At 37.1% G+C, this 22140-nt stretch overlaps 1 protein-coding gene across 1 annotated transcript; it reads right to left on the bottom strand.

The window, feature by feature from the left end:
* Positions 1–16264: 16264 nt before the first annotated feature.
* Positions 16265–18593, bottom strand: LOC149532125 (24-methylenesterol C-methyltransferase 2-like). Its single transcript, XM_089809604.1, has 2 exons — positions 18023–18593; positions 16265–17303 (listed from the first exon to the last, which is right to left on the bottom strand). The coding sequence occupies exons 1-2, from the start codon at positions 18503–18505 to the stop codon at positions 16692–16694; spliced, it is 1095 nt and encodes a 364-aa protein (XP_089665730.1). The 5' UTR covers positions 18506–18593; the 3' UTR covers positions 16265–16691.
* Between the last annotated feature and the right edge of the window lie 3547 nt (positions 18594–22140).

The raw sequence follows: 22140 nt of genomic DNA, 5'->3' as shown, positions 1-22140 counted from the left end.
AGGTGGGAAAGGATCTTTGAACGCCTTGTGGTCCGAGTTTTTGTTATGTCCATCTACCACAAGTTCACCAGCATCAATCATGTCTTGGACTTTATGATGTAAGTTTATACAGTTGATGGTTTTATGACCCTTGTTTTGGTGATACTCACAAAATGAGGTCTCATTCCACCATGGTGGACGTGGTTGTGGATCATAGGGACGAGCGTTATCCATTGGTGAGATAAGCTTGTGTTGTAGCAATGTTTTGTAAACCATATCCAAAGGTTCTCCTAAAGGCGTATACTCTCGCTTGGGTCGTGCTGCCCATGAGTTTCTCGGTTTATTCCTAGACATTTTATTGTCAGGAGGAGGCTTCTCAGCACTTTTGGCCGCTTTGAAGCAGTTTGTGAGATTAAATGCTGCTTTAGCAGGTTTTGGTGTGACATTATCAACAACCCCATCATGTACAATTTCTCGATTCTTGTTGACATGTTTGATTTTATCCTTGTTGGAAGTGGAACTTTGTTTTGAGTCTCTCTGAAGAGTGAGCTCACCCTTCTTGACCATAAATTCTTTGATATGGATAGCCTGCGTAACCATGTCTTCAAAGGTACGCGAACCTTGTAGTTGAACTCTATACCTGAAATCAGGTAAGAGGTTATCGGTGAAAATGTCGAGCTTCTCCGTTTTTGGGATTTTACGGGAGTACTTGGTATAAAGCTGTCTCCACCGTTGGAGGAAAGTGAGAAAAGGCTCACCCACCTTCTGTTTAAGGTTGCATAGATCTCGAATATTTACAGGGTGTTGAATGTTATGAGAATATTGCTGAACAAATGAATTAGCAATTTTGTCAAACGTCTTGATGCCAGGAGGTAAATGTGAAAACCACTCCAAAGCTTGACCACCTAGGCTTCTAGGGAATAAACACATGAGGTACGTTTGATTGTGTATAAACTCCATAGATAAAGCACAAAATTCCCACAAGTGATCTTGGGGATCAGTAGTACCAAAGTACTTGTCATATTTGGGTAGTTCTACACCTCTTGGGAAAGGCGGCATGTTTATACTTTTGTCAAATGGAAATGAACAAATAGTGTCCAATGTGTATGTCTTTTTAGGTTTCTCTTTCTCATGCATCATCTAAGCCAATTGGTCTTGCATAATTTTCAGTTTTTTTTGGAGTTTAGTGGTCTCGGTTTCTTCTTCACGTGTGATAATGGTCTCCACATCGAAATGTGTGGGCAGTTTAGCTCCCTCTTGGGTGAGTTTGAGAAAGTACTTTTCTTTCTCTTCATTGATTAGGATTCCCATGACCTTCTGAAATTTTTTGTCTCGTCAACATCTTGCTATGTGTTCAGGAAGGATTTCCACCTCTTCTTGTTCTTCATCAGTTTCATTTTCTTTCTCTTTCTCCTTGTCATCCCTAGGTTGTTCTTGATATCGACTATGGCTACCCCGTTCAGGTTCACGATTAGGCACTATAAGAACTTGTTCAGTTTCCGTATGTTGTGTTTGAAAAGGGTCCGTGGAGAAAGGGTCATACATTGTGTTTGAGAATGCAGGACTCCTACCTGTCTCAGTATCCTTTTGGTAAAAAAGATTCCCAATTTGTTGCAAATTGGGAAATGTTCGTTGATCTTGAGATGACCTTGCAGGTGAGGAAGACCGTGAAGACGCCTCACTAGCCAAACTAGATATGGATTGCGTAGCGAAAGGTAAGCTACCTTTGCTGCGGTTACGACCCCTAGCACGACCACGTCTAATGTTATCAGGATAAAACACGTTGCCACTTCTGGTTGTGACAGTCATAGGCAAGGACACGAAGCTAGAACCTAGACAAGGACTATACTAAGACTGAGTCTCAAAAAGGACAAGATAGTAACAAGAATGCTGTTCACTAAGGCACAAATGGTCTGATTTAAAGGCTAAAACAGCCAGAGATTATGACCACTGCAACACAAAGTATGGCAAGCATTAAGACGAGGATGTATGAGACGAGACTAGTCAAGGTATAAGACACAAGTTTTCAATTAAGCAAAGTGTCGCTGTTCCAGGACTATTTGCAAACAGAGAGCGATAAATGGATGCAAAAAAGGACAGCGTGCAGGCTACAAATAGCTAAAACAGACCCAGATTGTAAATGCTGATACAAAACTTCGCGCGAAAAACCTTTACTGGTCACGCGAAGAAGTTTTACGGCCCGCGCGAAGATCAGTAACAGTTTTTAATTTCGCGCGAGAATGTTTCTGTATAGCGCGAAGATGCGCAACAGAATTTTAATTTTGCGCGAGGGCAAAATGGCTTCGCGTGAGATCCAAATGATTTCACGCGAGAGAAAAATGATTTCGCGCGAAACCAAAATGATTTCGTGCGAACGGACAGAACAGTTTCACAACAGCGACTAATTTTGACAAAAAATTTTATCGATCCAATAACCAGGCAGATAAACAGGCACGTAGAACAGCAAGCAAGTGATTTCAAGCATGTCCGAAGACAATGAGCAAGGGCAAAAGCAACCTTGCGCATGAACAATCAAGTGACTTAGTTTGTGTTTAATCCATAAGAGAGCTATTTGTGTACATTTTCAAAGAATTTTGCAATCATCGCACATGTTCCTTAGAAAAATAAAAGTTGGCTTCTTTAAGGCATTTAATAATGGTTTGACTCTGCAACTTTTATAGCTCACAGGGGTGACCCCCAATCCCGGCGCACCGAGGTTTTGACACAGTCTGAGAACTTAATCTTCAAGAGCTGCTAGGGAGATCTGACAACCCACAGTGAACCACACCCGTGGAGATTTCTTCCACAAGGACATTTATATAGCGGTTGTCACTACCATGGCGAAAATGGCTATTACCGCTTGAGGTTCCGTCATCACAGTTTTCCCTGTAGAGGGATTGTCTGCTACGGTTAACCCTATCTAAAGGTGACCGACTCACAATAGTATACCACAAGGGGACTTAGCTTCCAGATTCAAGGTTCTGATACCGTTTCACCTTTAGCTCAATCAAAGAAAATAGATTAATCCGACACGCTAGACTAAGATTATTCCTTAAAGATCTATGATATCATCTTCCTGTGATCTATCAACCTCTCCGGAGAAAGGATGCCTTAATCAACAAGTCAAAGATTCATCTATCTACGAGATGCTCAAAGTATCCTCCCCACCCATAAGGAATCCGTCTTAGAGAGGAGTTTCACTAAGAACCCACTCCCTCAAGATCCACAAATAGTGTTCATGGGGGCTTAATTACTATGTGTGTACAAATGTTAATTCCCGAAAGCAAATCTATCTAAAAGTAATCAAAAAGCACAAGGTGGTACACTTAACGCTTTAACTAATGTGAGGTGAGTCCAAAGATGTGGAACATTTAACCCCTCACACAAGCCAAAACGAGTCCACAACTCAGAAATTAGTGAGTTCTAAAAAGCACAAAAGGGTTGCCTTGTGGAGCCTTCAACGCTTATGTCCTGTAGACCCCTCCCCTATTTAACGTGGCGCTAAGCTTGCAACCACAGGGTGGAACGAGAGGCCGGCAACTTAGCGAGTCCAATAACCCAAGATAGTTAATCAGATCTATCACTAAAGACTAAGCCTGCTAAATGAATACTAACAGAGATTACACCCTAGTATGAGTTTATGCATGTGTTGTAAAACGGAAGTACAGAAGGAAACACACAAGCTCGACACGAAAGATGTTTGTTTTAGATCCAAATGAAATGTTATCAGCTAATGAAGATTACCTGGTGATCCTCGCAACGTGCTTAGTAGATTCTTACCTGTTCCTGACAACTTTAGCACGCTTTTCCCATTATTCCTGAAACCGCTACTATGCTGTTAAAAAAAAATCAAGACAAAACACAGAAACACTAGAAACTGCTAACAGTCAACAGAAAAATTAGAAAAAAACACGCAAATCAATGCAAAAAAATTGCCTCTGTCAGCAGAGTTTCGCACGAAATTCCTGATAGTTCGCGCGAAGAAGTTTTACAGCCCGCGCGAAATCAAATCCGGCTCGCGCGAGATTAAATTTAGCTCGTGCAAAAAAATAAAGTCTCGCGCGAAGATTCGCGCGCCGAAGAACTTTCTCGCGCGATGCAGAAAGAATCTTTGCGCGAAGATTCTATATCCTCGTGCGAAAATAAACAGTTTCGCGCAAAGATTTGAACCTGTACGGAACAGTACGGACAGAGAACAAAAAAATGATTTAAAAAATACAAAAAGAGGCCAGAAAAATTGATTTTCCCTGCCCCACGGTGGGCGTCAGAAATGTATGCGTGAAAATGCGGCCTATACTAACACACACACTTCAACACGGTCCTTATTTGCGGATTCATCGCGGAATGAACATTGAATTGTACATCCAAAATTTGCCCTGCAAAGCGACCTGTTGCCTTCTATCTAAAGGGATTTTTCTTGTTAATATCCTCAGAATCGAGGTGTAGGCAACCAGACCCTCTAAGAACGAAGGATTTGACAATGGAATTAAGCTAAGAATGAGTATACGGATTAATCTAAGAAAATGAAAGATGCAATGTAATCTAAGAACAAATGAAGCAAACTAGATTAAGCATATGCATGATTAAACTAAAATGAGATTAAACTAAAAATGAGAATGTGTGCAAGAAATGGAAGTAAATATGAGCATGAATTTCAACAGCAATTCGATAGCAAATCAATTCATCCTCTCTCAAATGAAGAGATGAGGGTCTCTTAAATAGAGTTTCATGGAATCCATCAACGGTTGAGATCGATTCAGATCAACGGTCAGGATTGAAGATGAGTTTCAGTCATAAAAGGAGATTCCCAAGTTAAAGGGAGTTAACAGACTTAATTTGAGATAAATAAAGAGTTAACTGTTTTAATTTGAGTAGAAAAATGAGTTAACTGTTTTAATTTGAGTAGAAAAAGGAGTTAACTGTGTTAACTCATTTTTTATCAATAGTGAACTGGAAATTCCCGTTTTTTGAACTGAAGAGAGATTTTGTTGAGATATTTAATTTAATAAAATGAAATATGCTCTCATATTTACTTTTTCTATTTAATTAAATAATCTTTAATTAATTAGAGACACTTTTGTTTAATTAAATAACTTTATTTAATTAATTAGGAATGTCTTCCCATTTAATTAAATAACTTTATTTAATTATTTAGAAGTAAGTACTCTATTTAATTAAATAATTTCTTTTAATTAATTAGAAATACCTTTCTCATTTAATTAAATAATTACATTTAATTAATTAAGATAGGCATATTTATTAAATTAAATAAATTTAATTCCATAGTATATTAGCCTTAGGATATAATTTAATTTAATTAAAGTATAAATACTTAATAATTAAATTAAATATTAATCAAGTACGTTTAATGCAACTAATATGAGTATGTACTATAGGAATTAAATAAAAAATATGATGAATGCAGATTAGGGTTTTTCTGCATCTGACAATTAAGTCAAGTAGCGAAGAGCAGAATGAGAATTGCCTATTAGAATAGGACTTTGGAATTATTAAAAATAGACTAGAATTGGTATAATGGCAATGAGCCAATTTTGGGGTATTACAGTATGTATAAGGCTAGATATTGCACATGCAATGGGAGTTGTTAGCAGGTATATGAGTCATCTAGGGATTGAGTATTGGAATGCAATTAAATGGATTCTTATATATTTGAGACAAACATTCAGTAAGTGTTTACATTTTGGGGGTTCTCCTACTGATTTATAGGGCTATGCTGACTCAAATTTGACTAGAGATATTGATACCAGATGGAGTACTATAGGTTATGTATTTACTATTGGTGGGGCTTCAATGAATCGGGTTTCTCAATCACAGAAGATGAATGTTTTATCCATTACAGAGGTAGAGTATGTTGTTGCTATAGAGCCAACCAAGGAGATGATATGGCTTCAGTTCTTCGTGGAAGAATTGTTACATCCACACATGGATAATTATTTTTTGATAGATAGCCAAAGTGTCATTCATCATGCCAAGAATTCTACTCTACACTATCTCGGTTCACACCAAATCCGTGAGACTCCGTAGAGATCACACTCGGCAGTGTCTCTCTACTACTACTATCACTTTCTGTAGACCTCAGAGGTGACCTTCCAGAGCACCTAATTGCTCTAATGCACACCTTTCCATTCTAAACTACTTCTCGCCTGTGAGTTCTTAGCTATTGCTCTTCCTTTTCTTGGTTCTTTTGTTATTTTGCTTTCACGCTCACTCTTTTTGTGAACACCATTTGGTGCTCCCCCTTGTTGGCATTTGCCCTTTGTACTTGCTCCAGTCCCTTAGACCCTTGTTGGTCTCATGTTGGACATTAATAAATTTATCTTATCTTATCTTATCTACATTCATAGACAAAACAAATACAATTGCAGTGTAATTCCATTCAATTAGTTTTGGATGATGGACAATTAAAGTTGGAGAAGATAGATATAGATGATAATCCAACAAATATGTTTACCAAGGCATTAACAAGGGAGAAGTTGAACTCCTCTTTAGCTTTGGTTGGTTTTCTAAACTGAACAGAATAAAAGAACAACAAAGTCTAGGGTGTTTTGATATTTGAGTGGGAGCTACATGTTTAGCAGTGGTATGATCAGTGTCCAAGTGGGAGATTGTTGTGATGTGGAGCCTAATCAGACTCAGAGGTTTATTCAATGTGATTTCCCCCTATATTATTTCTATAGGGGTTTGGGGGCAACACCCCAAGACAGGGTTTTGGGGCAGCACCCCAAGTGCGTCCCCTGTTGCAGTACATGGTAGGGTCGAGGGGGAATGCCCTTGTGGAGATTTTCAAGGGCAGCGCTCCCAAAGCCAAAAATGACTCACTATTATAAAAGGCATCAGTTGCTATTTTTCTATTGAATGACTTATTCTAGCACTAATATTATAAGTGGCAAAAGCTTGTATAAAATGGCTTATGGTTAAGGATTTCATAATGCATAATGATATTGTAGCTTCCTGTAACGGCATTGAGTTGTAAGGGATTGCAGATTGTAATCACTGCATAATAATAATATAGGATTTGTTGTTGGTGGATGTAGCCCAGGAATTGGGTGAACCACGTTAAATCACTGTGTCTTGTGTTCTCTTCTATGTGATTTATTATTTTATGATATTAGTTATATTTGCATGTAAATGTTATTTTTGTCTGTGATTAATCCTAACAAAATGATTCTCGGCAAGGTTGACGTGTTCTGGGGACAATGTAATGAAGTTGAACCAAGTTCTCTAGAAATCTCTCGAGGAGTAGTTTCCATATCTGTAATCACCAATTCGATATCTTGCAACCCTATGATAGATTTGGTGTGTGGGTGGCTATAAAGATGTTTGCCTTACTCAATCCCCTACTTTGGTGATTTCCACCTCCATGAATAGCCATTAAGCAAAATGTGTGTGTATGTAGTGTGTGTGTATCCTAGATTTGTAGATTTAGAATATAAATATGCTAAAATGCTAAGAATCTACTCTATGAGTAAAAAACAAGCATCTAGTGTGCAATGTATGTAAATGTATGAAGGTACAAAGAATTTGATTTGAATATAGTTTAGAAATCATACCAAGCCCCCAAGGTTACAACACTCTAACCATCTTCAAGATCCCCTTGCATCTCCATGATAATGTGTTGTGTTTGAATGCTTAATGTAGAATGATAGCCCCACTTTGTAATGAAGAATAAGAAACTAGCCCTTTGCTTCCACCTTGTGATTTCTCCCTACCAAATTAAGGTGTCCATGCATGCTTGCCTCTTGCTTGTTTTCTTTGTTCATGTGCACAAAATGAGGAGTTTGATGTCCTTTTATAGTGAGTTGCCAAAATTACCCCAGAAGAGCTAACTACAATGAGCGAGATTTTATCAAGAGAGTAAAATGACACTAGAGCCAACCCCACAAGAATCTCCTGGAATAGGTCAACTTGGCTAGAATAGATCAACCTGGGTTGAACTAGCTAGAATAGGTTGACCTGGCCCAGGAGGTCAACCTTTAGAGTCTCAATGTTCTAGTGTCCAGGTTTGCAAGAGTTTCGGGTGTAATGAAAGAATGTCAAGTACAAGGATATATAGAAAAAATTAAAACCTAAAAGTTTTGAAGGTCCCACACCATTCCCAAATACCTCAATACGGAAGAAGATAGTTATACAGCAGAAAAATGTATCTAATGTGACCATTTCCTAAATTTATTAATTAATTTAAAACTCACAGAATAGATGTTGTGTAACTTTTAAATTAATTAATAAATTTGGAAAACACTCAAGTGAAGTGCATTTTTATGCCATTGGCAACCGTATTGCATGGTAAGGCAATGCACACAAACCCCACTATTGTGAAAGCGTGTATAATCTGTACTAGACAAAACACATCCAGCAAAAAAGGAATTCAAAAATTATATTTGCCCTTTCTCTTATACTTTAATGGTCTGAAAAAAGTGCTTATGTACTTACACCTCTAACAAAAATGCTTTCTAACTTAGAATAAATTATTAAAGTATTTCTCAAATGTAGTAAAAAAATGTTAAAAAGGGAGCTCCTGGCCACTGGTCTCATGAAACAAAGTTCAGTTCTGTGGACGCTCACAATATATAATCTGTATGCTTTATGTTTAAGTTTACAATGAAGTGAGTGATTACAATAGTTCAATGGCTATCAAGAGTGAGATTTCAAAATGTGGACGGTGACATCATGGCACAATGCGAACTATGTGCCTTTATGATGTTACTATCTTAACTACTATAAGATGTTATTTATGGTACACTGGAATCAACTATGACCTTGCTGAATAGACAATAGTGGAAAAGGACCCGCCTTTGCATGGTCAACATCATTTAGTTAATGGAAACAGTAGAAAATTACCTTACTCAAATTCAAAGCAAAACAGTATTGTTCGTTCGTTGCATTCCATGGCTATCTTGGCCTGCTGGACAATTACTAGTGATAGTGTGACCTGTAAAACAGTAAAGTTAGCTACCTGACACAAAGAAAATCCACAGCTGGGAGTAGGGTTCAAAGGTTTACTATAGCATGAAACCAGATAAAAGCAGATATGCTATTAGTGAGCTTAGTGTGCTTTTGAAAATAACTATGTGATTTCTTGTGCATCAATGTTTTGGAAGATACGATATTAGTGTACTTAGTGTGTTTTTTAAAATAACTATGCCATTTCTTGTGCATCACTGTTTTGATATAATATTAGTGTATTTGGTGTACTCTTGAAAATAACTATGTGATTTCTTGTGCATCAATGCTTTGGAAGATACGATATGAGTGTATTTAGGTATTTTTAAAAATAACTATGTGATTTCTTGTGCATCAATGTTTTGGAAGATATGATGTTAGTGTACTAGGTGTGCTTTTGAAATTAACAATATAATTCCTTTTGCATTAATGTTTGGATCACACTTAATGCTCCATCTTTATGCTCCCTTTTTTTTTCCACATCCTAATGATGGATCACTCAGCGTGGTCCAAAAAGTTGCTACGAAAAATTAAATGCCGTCACTTCCAAAAGTGCACTAACTCATCTTCTGAGAAAGGAAAAATTGTGTCTGCTATATAAATCTGATAGTTTTTGTAATGCACCGCCCGAAGATACTTGGAAACAAGGATTCAAATCAAGCCAAGATATTTTTTTTTTACAAGTATGAATGCACATGACAACATCATACAGGGATCACAACGATCGCAACAGAAGACTTCGCCACAATCCCGACAACCAGCGAATCTCCAAACGCCACTACCCAATTGACACATGCAAACAAAACCAACAACGACAACGCACTTGATGAGGGCACAAGAAACAACCACTCATCAACAAAACACCAAGCTAGGGTAAAATGCAGGAACCAGAAATTTGGCTAAGCCTAAAATCCTGAAGCCCTGAAAATTGGCTAAGTCTGGATTTCTGAAGCCCTGAAATTTCCTAAAATCCATAACTTATCTCTGAGAGGTCTGAAACCTATCTCAAACGATTTGTCGCATATATTAAAATATATCTTAAGTATAAGAATTAAGAATTAAATATACGTCAACTAATACTTAAATGATAAGAATTAAGAATTAAATATACGTCAACTAATACTTAAACGATATATTTTAAACCCCTAGGAAATCTGTTTTGAACTAGGAAGGTGTAAAACCAAAAGGGTGTCCAAAACCAACTTCTGAACTTTCATCCGACAAGCCTAGATAGCCCCTGTTTCTCGTGCGAGAAAGAAAACCGGTCTCGAGTTTCGCGCGAGATCTTTCACCGCTTCGCGCGAAAAAGTGCGCACTTTGCGCGAGGACTACGAAGCTTCGCGCAATGATTCACATTCTCGTGCGAGGATTCCCTGCGTGCCACGCGAAGATTTACATTCTCACGCGGGAAGTGTATTCTTTCGCACGAGGAAGAAACAGTCTCGCGCGAGGAAAATACAATTTCGCGCGAGGAAACAAATCAGCGCGACACAAAATGCAAACAAAAAGCTAAACAAACAAGGAAACCTCCACACCGGGGAGTACCGGATCCACGTAAATCAAGGAATGAACACTCGAGAGCACTAACAGCAAGGAAAGAGGAACATCTAACCATCTAAAACATAAAAGCAAAGCACATACTGAAATAAACATCGCAATGAACAAAATACATTTCAAAACTAAACAACCAAGTAAATGCGCGGTTCCTCCCAACCGTCAATAGCATCATAAGACCATCATGGGTCCTAGCCATCCTCTGCGCGTAACATCCTAAGCCACTGACCAAATCGTCGGTACTGTCATAATAGGGACGTCACTACTAAAAACATGCAACAATATAAGCACAAGGAAATCTAACATGCTACTGATAATGCATAAGATAATCCTACAGTAGATAACATCACCTATCACATGCTAAACAGCAGTAAGCAACAGATATACTACTAAAGCAAATCACATCACCTAATTATATGCTAAACATCATAATAAGGGAATGCGCCAAATAAAATAACATCATCTAAACATGATAAACAAGCATCCCAATGAAAGCATAAATCACAAGAACCCGAAGTACCAAGTGAAGACATCTAGCAACGGTCGCACTAGGACAAAAGATCGTCTCTATACACTGATCCCTAGCAGTGGTGAAGGTAGCTACGCCTCCCAACCACGTGGCACCTGTAGGTCCACAACCGCCATGCTGATGGAGATAATGATCCAACCACAAACACACAAAACAACATCCATGGCTAACACTCACACCAGACAGTATGATGGCTGCAACCAAGAACCTAAGACAATGCAAGGAGTACAGGTCCTGGTCAGACACTCAAAAGGCTATTAAGTAGGGGCTGACATCATGGAGAGTCGCTTGGCATCGACAAGCCCAAGCTCGGATCGTGCATTTCAACTCCTCAACGGAGAGCCCCGCACACACATTTTATTATTTTAAGTTTTATTACCAATCACACATTTTCTTTAATTATCACTTAGTTAAAACTTCCTCTGCCAACCCTATGGGACTAAGGTCACCAGGCTGCGAGATAGAAGCCCCCTCTATATGCTACCCTACCCTACCCATGCTCATCCTACGACAAGTGCCCGTGGGCATGAACTCCCATCCCAACCCTAATGATCATAACTTACGGCAAATCCACAGAAGATCGGGCCTCGCAAGTCACCCAACAAATGTACGCGTACGTACTCATGTGTGGCGCACCACCATTACAAAGATCATAACACAAGGACAGGAATGAGAACACAATGCAAAACAAAACACCCAACTGAAAGCAACTCAAGAGGACGGATTCTACACGAATTCCAAAGCCAATAAAATCGTACATCATAAAATCACTCAACTGGCTTCAATTCGAGAGTATGGATTCTACACGAAATCCAATGATGTAACAAGACCAAAAGTCATGAACTTATTCAATTGGCTTCAATCCGACAGTATGGATTCTACACGAATCCTAGCGTTCACGAAACAAAAGCAAAGGTCTAAAGGAAACCATAACAGGTATAAAATCACTCAACCGAACACAATGTCGGGAGTACGGATGCAACACGCATCCCAATGCAACATAAAAGTGCAGAGGTGGTCTAACTGATACCCAAACGGATCATCCAAGTCCACGACCCACAATGTGCCAAGAAAATCCGAGAAAACATGGTGGCATGCAAAACGAGGTAAAAACCCCAAATTTTGAAAAAACTTCAAAATTAAAACCTATTTGGCCTTTGGGTTCAAAAACTCCAAAAATCCAAAAATAAATGGAAACGAACACCGTAGGCAAAAACGGCCAGCATAACAATGCAAAATCTCAAACCCTCATCTCGAAAAATAGGGAAATGTTCATACCTGCCCAACCGGGTAGAACTAACATACAGAAACGGAGGGGAACACTAGTTCTCAACCTCCAAACAAACAGCTACAAAAAACAGAAGCAGAAACGGAGCAGAAACAATAAAACAGGAAAGCCCTACCTCACAGGCAAAAGGGCAAAACGGGAATCTGAACCATAAAATAAATATCTCGCAGAAGTAGCTGAAAATCGCGTCAATCCAAGGTTTCCCGAAGCTGATCCAACGAGCCCAACCTCGCGACGATCCCACGCCCGTAGCTCCCACAACGAACAAAACAGTAAATCCTCATGAAGAGGATTTTGAATTTTACTCTTCAACTTTCCAATTCAAAAGTGAGAAGTGAGGAATTAAATTCCTTTTGGATACTTATTCACTTTTTGGGTGAATAATCGATTAGGGCATTTAACCAGCTAATCCAGTTAAACCCTAAATCGACCCAAACGAAAATAGGCTATTCCTATAAATAGGAATTCATCTATGGCAAAGCTGCCAAAAATTAAAATAAAACAATTAAAAAGCTCGAAAACACAAAAACACATAAATCTCCTTAATAACTTTCGCGACAATGCGAACTTCTAAATGCACAGACACGCTTATTGGTTTAATCACATAATGCAAATGAGTTCGGATTTAATAATCACCAAAAGGTTTAAATTAAACATTTAATTAAGGATACGTAGACCATACAAAGGCAACATTGGTAAAATATGAACGGCTGAATCACTAACTCCATGTGCCACTGCCAGGGATATAATTCTGCACACTAAACAACACGATCAAGTGCAATTGCATATAATAACAGAGCCGAAGCAATAATGCGTTAAATCACCTAATTTAACCATTTATTTAATTATATTAAAACAATTTATTTACATCACTCACGTTCGCATAACAACGCAAGAATGAAGTAAATAACCATAGCATTAAATCTATCACATAACAAAATCGGAGGTATGTCCAAATACCAGATAACCAGATATCATCATAAAACACGCTGTCATCTCAAAATAGCATCATCATGCAATATGATTAACTGAACAACATAGTAGTCTAATATCTATGATACTGGAATCAAAGAGTAACATTTGACCCTCAGGTCATCTCAAATGTAAATCATCACATAAGAACAGATATCTCTCAGATCAAAATAAAACAAGGTAAATGTCCGCAGCACATAACCAAATAATCCAACAAGAACAATCCATTCTAATTACTCAGGCATTTAATAATGATTGATTACTCTGCATTAAAAAGGCATTTAAAACATATAAACAACCATAGTCATAACCATGACTAACCACTGCTACAGGAACCTAGTCCCGTGTAGCATGGTAATAGTACATAGTGCAATCTCTGCACACATCTCAGGGTAATCACAGAACAACCTCATGATACCACATCGATCCTGGTAACCACTGGCACAAACCTCAGTGAACCAAAAATCACATCATAATCTCAAAAATCAGTCAAAAGCATAATCAAAGCAACTGATACAGAAACATAAATCTAAACACCTCAATGGTGTAGACCACTCAGGGTCACAATCATGATCCATCACAACAAAAGATCAGCAAGGTTGCATCCATCAGAACGACTTACAAAAGTCAAATGGGAGAGGCACTACAGTTTTGCCTGTATGCTGTACAGAATAGACTTTGTGCTTGTGGAAATGGATTCTAATGGGACCCTCTCTCTAGACGTTAAGGCTCCTTTTAGACATTAAAACGCCAAAGCTTCCCCTATGCATTTATCTCGGCTCCCCTTTCAAACTGTTAGATATACCTATCTGTGGAAAGTGACATTCTGATGCCACTCTGGATACCGTAACTTCAATACAAACATAATCATAGAGCAGATCTGCAGTTAAATGACAATCAAATAGGACATATTTTCCTCGTCAATTACTGTGTGCAAATTGTCAATAAAAGAATAATGTGTTGAAAATTTCTAAAAAGACGGCAATTAGACAAAATGATTACACAGCCATTATCATTTTCACTCTATAAACCAGCATAAACAACAGAAAATAAACACAACCTAGAAAATTTTCCATTTTATTTTAGCAAAATGTTTAATATTTAATACCTCCATATAATATCCAAAACTAGGAGATGCAGACTTCAAGAGGTAACTAAGCGAGTCAGGAGCCAAAGGGATCTGAAATGCAAAGAGGCAATTGGATTAGTTGCTTATATACAGATACGGGCATTGCCCCTTAAAATCAATCTGCTTCTCTAAAGAAGTGGGCATTGCTCGTTTGTCTCACTAGCAAATGTCAATGATGTTAAGAAGATTCGTGTAAAGAAGGGTTCCCAATTATAGTAAGACTAAGAAGAATGAAGCCAATCATTAGCTCGCTTCTAAGCATTGGGGCACAGCAAAAGAAGCAAGCAATTAAAGGGCTGAGTTTGATAAGATTGGCTGAGTACATACTAGACAGCAAGTTTTCAATTAATTCATTAAAATTTTGTGCTGCATCCATTCAGTGAGTACATGCTGTCTTTATGCTACAGGCCACTTGCCAGTCTATAGGCAGGGCACCATGCATCATAGACCTAAACAAGGCTCTAGCTTTCCATTTGTTTTTTATATTTTCTGTAGCAATTGAGTTTTGGTTTGATCTCAAAGAAGCTATCAATAGGTTCAGTAAGTTAATAGTTTGCGGTTGACTTCATTTGAACACGTTTCAGAGTTGGTGAGAACCTAAAGGACAGAAGGGTGTATGACCATAGACTACTACTTCACAGGATCTGTGGTTCAGTTGCTAGATATCTGAGGAAGATTCAATCCTGTGGAATCAATACTTCATGTGGTCTCAGAAATTCAAAGCTCTCTAAAGAATCTCAATTCTCTTTTGTCCTAACAGCCAGTGAGCCAGCTTTCAGTTTGTGGATGCCTAGCACAAAGAACACACTCATACACAGAACGTATACTGGTAGTAGCAAGAAGATGAGCAGTTTCGGGAATTATGATGTTAAAGACCCACACGATTGGATTATTGGTAAGACCACCATTGTTTATTATGTTTGTAATAAGACAGATTTAAACTAGTGACTATAATTTTCCTTGCCTGTACTGAGGATTCAAGTCGTGTTATTCTACACCTACAACTTTTAAACATTTGGACTTCAATTTGGGGATTAAAATCAAGCTTTCTAATCCCTAAAACATGCCACAAATGAATGTTAGAGATACAGCTAATGAATTCCAAGCATGCACTTATAATTATTTTGACTATCCTTTCACCTCAAAGAAATGTAAGGAAGATTTTAAAAGGCAAGGTAAACAAGCAATATATACATTGGTTTACATCACTGAAACGATATGCATTTATGATCTGTTAACAGCATAATGATTGATTTATAATGAGAAGAACAATGGGTTGAACAATAAAATGCAAACATCTTGGCAACCCTTTATTTCATATTTATTTTGGAAACAAATGAGCTTTCACCAATATAAATGCTTTATTGTTTTCCATTATTTCTAAAAAACGTGTTGAAAACTGCAATCTCCATACCCCTTCAATAATAAGAGTAAGCTAAGTATATCAGCAGTAAGAGATAAAAAAGAACTATGCATCTAATGAAATGTTCATACCATGTAACCTGAAGCCCTTTGACCTTGACGCATGATTAAAGTTCAAGCAACACAACCAATTGATATTCACCAGGTCAGTAATGTTTCTAAAAATGATGGACATTGACAGTTAGATCTGTAAAAACATGATTGCATGGACTTCTACGATCAAGATACCTACCAAAAAGCTAAAACCTCAGTGGGTAGATCTACTTCAACATTAAGCATAGAGCAAACGATTCATCCCTATTTCTCCACAATATGAATTGATTCATCTTCATACCCATAAGGCAGTTCTAATTTTATTTTAAGAATAAGCTAGATCACAGCAACACAAGTATAACAAGCTCATGAAATAATTCAAAAACAACTCAAGCAATAGCTATCCAAAAAAAAGATTATATTAAAATTACATCCAGAGAGGACATTCAATTCCTCGCCTCTGATCATAATTTAATATCCCACAGCCTTTACAGTGAAAGAAAGAAAACAGCGCACCTTATCAATGCTTCACTGTAGCATTTTTGTAAGGCTCACTATTTCTCCATAAAAAAGACAGATATGATTAGCAGCAAACCTCAAACCGGATCAAATTTTTAAAATGTCATACAAAAGCCTCAACGATGCTTTTAAATTAAAGGGAAAGCAAGGAAACAAAAACAATTCCGGTAGTCACAAATCATCAGCAACAACACTGAGCTTCGATGCACCACTCTGGTGCAATCCCGGCCAAATACACAGCCAGGCCTCTGCAAACCCTCATTAGGGATTTAGGGTTTCGTTTTGCACCTGAAACCCTAGTTCAATCACATAATGTTGGGCTTGGAGTCTGGCTTCCGGCAGATCATCAGATGCATGGGCGTGAAAATGCCAGTCTCGCCACCTCTGGAGAGAAAATCAGCTGTCTTGAAGAGCATTTCGTGCACATCCACCACACCCTGCGGTGCAATGCCTAGAAAAGACAGCAATGAAATGACTATGTGATTTCTATAATAAGCAAACCTGCCCATTTTGAGGCGTGACCACCAGGGGTGTGCGGGGGGCAGAGCAAGGTCCTTCTCTTCCAAGACATCAAAACCCACTTGTTTGGCAATGTCGACCACCTGCTTATAGTTCCTCAGCCCAGGCAGAGCATCGCCATGCTCGATACCGTGGATGATCTCGACGTGCTCAGCGTTGTCGGGGTTAAATTTGGGGGTAGTGACCCACTCATAGGTGACATAAAAGTGTCCTGGCTTTAGCACCCTGTAGATTTCAGCGTACACCTCCTCCAACTGTGGGGCATGACATGTGGCCTCGATGGAGTATGCACCATCAAAAGAATCGTTCTCAAAGGGCATGTCAAGGAAGTTGCCGCACACTACCTCACAAAGGCCATCCAGGTCAGCCTTCTTGTTGTGGCTACGGGCTCGCTCCACCTGATAGCAGTACCAGGGATATGAGCAAGGGTAATATGCCAAAATTAAAAAATTTGAACAAAATTTTAAAGAATGGACGAAAGAAAGACTAAAAATGTGCCAACGACTAAAATTTATTAACGAATCTTTCCAAATTTTCAAGGAGCGTAATTTTTATAAAATTAGAAACTGAGAAGCAAATCTTTCCATTACTATTACAGAATGAATTACCAGAAAACCTTTCCAGAATTTCAGTAAAGAAATATTTTTGAGAGAACACAAAAGTAAATTGAAGTAAACAATGAATGGCAATTGGATTTACTATTACAGGAAAAACACTGGATTCATATTAAACGTACGCACGGTCGATTTGGTGTAAATGACAGTAAATACAGAAAAAAAAATCAGATTCGCTATTGAACAACTGCGCGGTCGATCCAGTGTAAATGACGTAAATACAGTTAAAACATCTGATTCACTATTAAACATACGCATAGAAAATCTACAGTAAATGACGTAAATACAGATAAAATATTGGATTCACTGCTAAATACATGCAGTTGCACAGAAAATCTACTGTAAATGACGTAGATTTTGCTTCCGAGGAGAACTTTCACATGATGCTCCAAATGAGATTTGATGAAACAAAATTCATATATGAGTTGTGCAGAGAGGGCTAAACCTCAAATAAGGCCGGCAAAAGGAAATCTGATTCGAAAAGCAAATTTCCAAATTCTTACCTGATAATCATTAATGGTGATTCCGACAACATTGGCGCCGGAATGTGCAGCAATGGCGCGCATGGGCCCTCCTACACCGCAGCCGGCATCGAGAAGCTTGTCTCCGGGCTTAATCCTGAGCAGATCTGCAACTCTCTCCTCGTGCAGGCGCGTCTCCTCCTTGTGGGACTTCCCCGGCACGGCGGGGGAGAAATGGAAACTTTGCCCCCACCCCCATTCATAGATGTCTGTGACGAGATTGTAAAATGTGTCCACCAGTTTGGGCACATTCTCGCCCTTCTCGATCTCCTTGGGTTTCTGGAAGAAAGTGGAGTATTCCTTGTAGTTGTCTGCAACTTCATTGCGGGAGAGGGATCCGCCGCCGAGCTCGACGGCGTGTTTTCCCCGCTGCTCAGCGGCACCGAGGACGTAGAGGATCCAGTACAACCCTACTCCCCCCACCGCCACCACTGTGCACAAGATTGCCCATTTCACATCCTCCATGGCTTCCTTCCTTCCTTCCTTCCCACCACAGATATAGGCCTGATTTGGGAATAACGGCTACAGTCCCTATTTTCACTCTAATTCATCCGAAAAGAGAAGCTTGTTTGCTTTCATATGTAGGCGATGGGCATTGCTGCTGCTGCCGCTGATGTCAACCGATTGACGATTGATTGACTCGCGGTCAGAATTGTGGTGGAGATGTCTGCGGTAATATTAGCTGTCATCCCACAGTTAAAACGGAGGAGGCTAATGTTTTTACGTTCTACGGTCTACCTATTTGTAAATCAGTCTTGGTCTAGGGTTGTAGGCATGGGGTTTTTAGAGTTCATCACGTTTGTTTTTTTCCACTGAAGTGGCAAGTCACTGATAAAGAAAATTAATTAGCTTAAGATTTTCAGAATTCGCACTATTATATTCTTAGAATCAATTTTGTAAATATATTTGTTTATGTTGATTTATTATCAATAATATAGTAATATAAGAAAAAATACTTTAGGGTTTGTTTGGTTCATGGAATTTAAAAATTCTGAGGTTTTGCAATTCTTCATTTTGATTTTTTGGTATTTTACTTGTTTGTGAAGACACATTTTTATGTTTAAGTTTGTTTTACTCTGAAGATGTGTGTTTTGATTTTCAATTCCTACTTGCTAGTAGAAAGTTGGAAAACCTAGTTTTGAAGCAAAATTGGAAGTCTAGTATGCTAATTCCATTTTGCCAATTTTGAAACAAACACAGAAATTTTCAAATGTAGATTTTGAAAAAACAGATTCATGTCATCTTGTAGGAACCAAATGGACCTTTAGAGAATTCACAATGTTATATTCTTGAGTCAATTTTGTAAATGTATTTGTCTATGTTGATCTATTATCAAGAATATAGTAATATAAGAAAAAATAGTTTAGTTTGGTTAGTATTTATTGTTATAATTTTTAAACTATCATTTGTGAAAATGGTTGTTTAGACAAATTTGGTTTAATAAATCTAAACTTTAGAGTTCATCACGGGGAGAGATTTTTTGAGGAAAGAAGCAGAAGGAAAATCAATTAGATGATCTACTAGGAAGAATTACAAAGAATATAATAATAAAAAGAAAATTAGTTTAAGATTGTCTTCACAATGCCCTTATGTTCTGGAATCAATTTTGTAATTTATTTGTCTCATGTAGCAAAAGAAGGAAAAATAGTTGAGGGTTATGTCTATTTTGACTTAAGATGGTTTGATTTTATTTGCTTAATATAGTAACAAAAGGAAAATTAGTTTACGATTTTGATTTTCAGAATTCATTATGTTACACTCTTGAATAAATTTTGCATTATGTTACACTCTTGAATAAATTTTGTGAATTTATTTGTCTATGTTTTAGATCAAATTTAATGATCTATTATCAAAAATATAGCATTTTAGGTTGCGGGATTTTTTTTGAGGAAATAACCAAAATGATAATAAAAAGAAAAATAGTTTAAGATTTTCTTCGCCATGTTATTATGTTTTGAAGAATTTTTGTGAATTTATTTGTCTCATGTTTCAGATTAAATTGGAAGACCTATTATCAAGAATATAACAATATAAGGAAAAATAGTTTAGGGTTGTGTCTATTTCGCTTAAGATGGTTTGATTTTGTTTGTTCAATATTTAGTGTTCTAATATTTATACTATTATTTTTTTAAATGGTCATTTAGAATAATTTGGTGGAATGCATACCCCTTAGTCTTTATTCTTAGTAAAGAGGTTTAGGTAAAAACTCTTGCTATGTGTGAATAGGGGGAAAAAATGATAGTTTCATATATTTTCAGTTCATCTTAAATTGTATTTTTTCAATTTGAAAAAAAAAAAAGTTTCATTTTTTCAATAAAAATTGTTGCTTATTTACATCATCATTTTTTTCAAAGCTAAGTTTCAATTCTTAAGATGTAGCTATTCATTTAACATTCTAAAGAAAACAATTGAACTAGTTAAATTTAAGAAGAAATCTCATTTAAGTAGTTGCATTTAGACAGACAATTAATCTTGGAAGGGAGACTGGATTAGATTGAATCAAAAAAATTTAAACAATTGTATGAGAATACAACTACTTACATTCAACCATAAATTGCACTAAGTAGTTGCATTGAGACAAGAGGAAATGTCATAGATTGAATCATTTTCTAATAATTAAGAATTATAAATTTGAGCACATGTAGCAATCAAGTAATTGCATTAAGACATAACACATATTGGTGTGTTTGTCAAAGCTTCTATTAAAAAGCATATAGGACATTTATTTGTTATAATTTTTGTAAGTTCTTTTATACTAAATAAAATTTAAGTAATTTTTCTATATGTTATGACCCATTTTACCGAGCTAAAGAAAATTTGTATTTTTTCATCAAAGTGATGTTATACTTTCTTTTCACCTTTTTCATATTTTTAAATTATTTTGAGTAATAATATTTATGAATAGAATAAAATATTGTTCTAGAAATAACATGAAGTTTAACTTGTGCAAGAGAGGATTCTATCTTCTGAACATATGTATCTTATGTTGTGATAATGTTAAATCTATCAATCAACTTTTTATCCATCGCCCTTTTTTCAGAGAAATTTGGTTTTTCTTCTTTGGCAAGCTCAATTTCCCCTAGATTTTTCCCTCTAGCATGTGTTGGTGTTTAAAACTACTGAACAACAAAATGCTCAACACCAAATTGATAATACTCACACAATCTAAGGATTAGCCACTTCCTATTAACAATTCTATGTGCAAACCATTTGGACCAACTTCAACAAAACCAAGGATGGTTTTCTACTCTTTAGGCTCTGCAAAAATAGGGTGGGTATACCCAAAGGATAATTCAATTTGACTGAACATTGTTGTATGAGAACTATATTAGTTTCATTTTGATTCTCATCTTCACTCAAACGTGTACCTAATTTTGATATTTTAAACAAAATACATCCCATATAGCATATTTCGTCATAAATTCTTCTATAGATTTGCAAGTATTCTCAACAATAGTGGCTGGCTAAGGCTAGAACATTCCATGCAAACAAGTATTGACCATCTTTGAAGATCTTCAGGAAAAGAAAATAAAGTTGATTGTGATTTTAGACTTGATGTTCGTTTATGATCTACCTATCTGCATACTAGATAAATTGGATCAGTGCCTATTCCATTGGGATTAAGAATCTACTGCAATTTTATGGATTTGATTTGTTGCCTTAAAACAAATATTATTAGCAATTCTTACTTGAATTCATCCTTACATACATCCTTTCTATTTTCACAACAATCTCATCAACTTCATCACAACTTTTACTTAATTCATTGAATTAATAGCAATAATGAACTGACATACAACCTAAATGAATTGCATTCAATTACAATCTCAAAATAACCAGGTAACAGCAAAGGAGACAAAATTCAATAAGAACTGATATAGGGACAACTCAAAATTTGTATTAATTTTCCTTGAAAATTGTATACAATTGTAGTAAACTTAGAATGACTGTAGAAAGAGACACCAAGACCATTCCATATTGACGTATTCTCAGAAAATATGCAGAGAAGACATATCATAAAGTTGCTCAAAGATTGGACCGAAAACATCCTAAGTGTAATACTAAAATGCATTAGAAATCGGACCCTTCTCTAGCCCTGG

The sequence above is a fragment of the Cupressus sempervirens genome, chromosome 11 (assembly GCF_028749045.1).
Source record: "Cupressus sempervirens isolate cs-2001-9-10 chromosome 11, ASM2874904v1, whole genome shotgun sequence".
NCBI lineage: Eukaryota > Viridiplantae > Streptophyta > Pinopsida > Cupressales > Cupressaceae > Cupressus > Cupressus sempervirens.
This window is presented reverse-complemented; position numbering and strand designations above follow the sequence as displayed.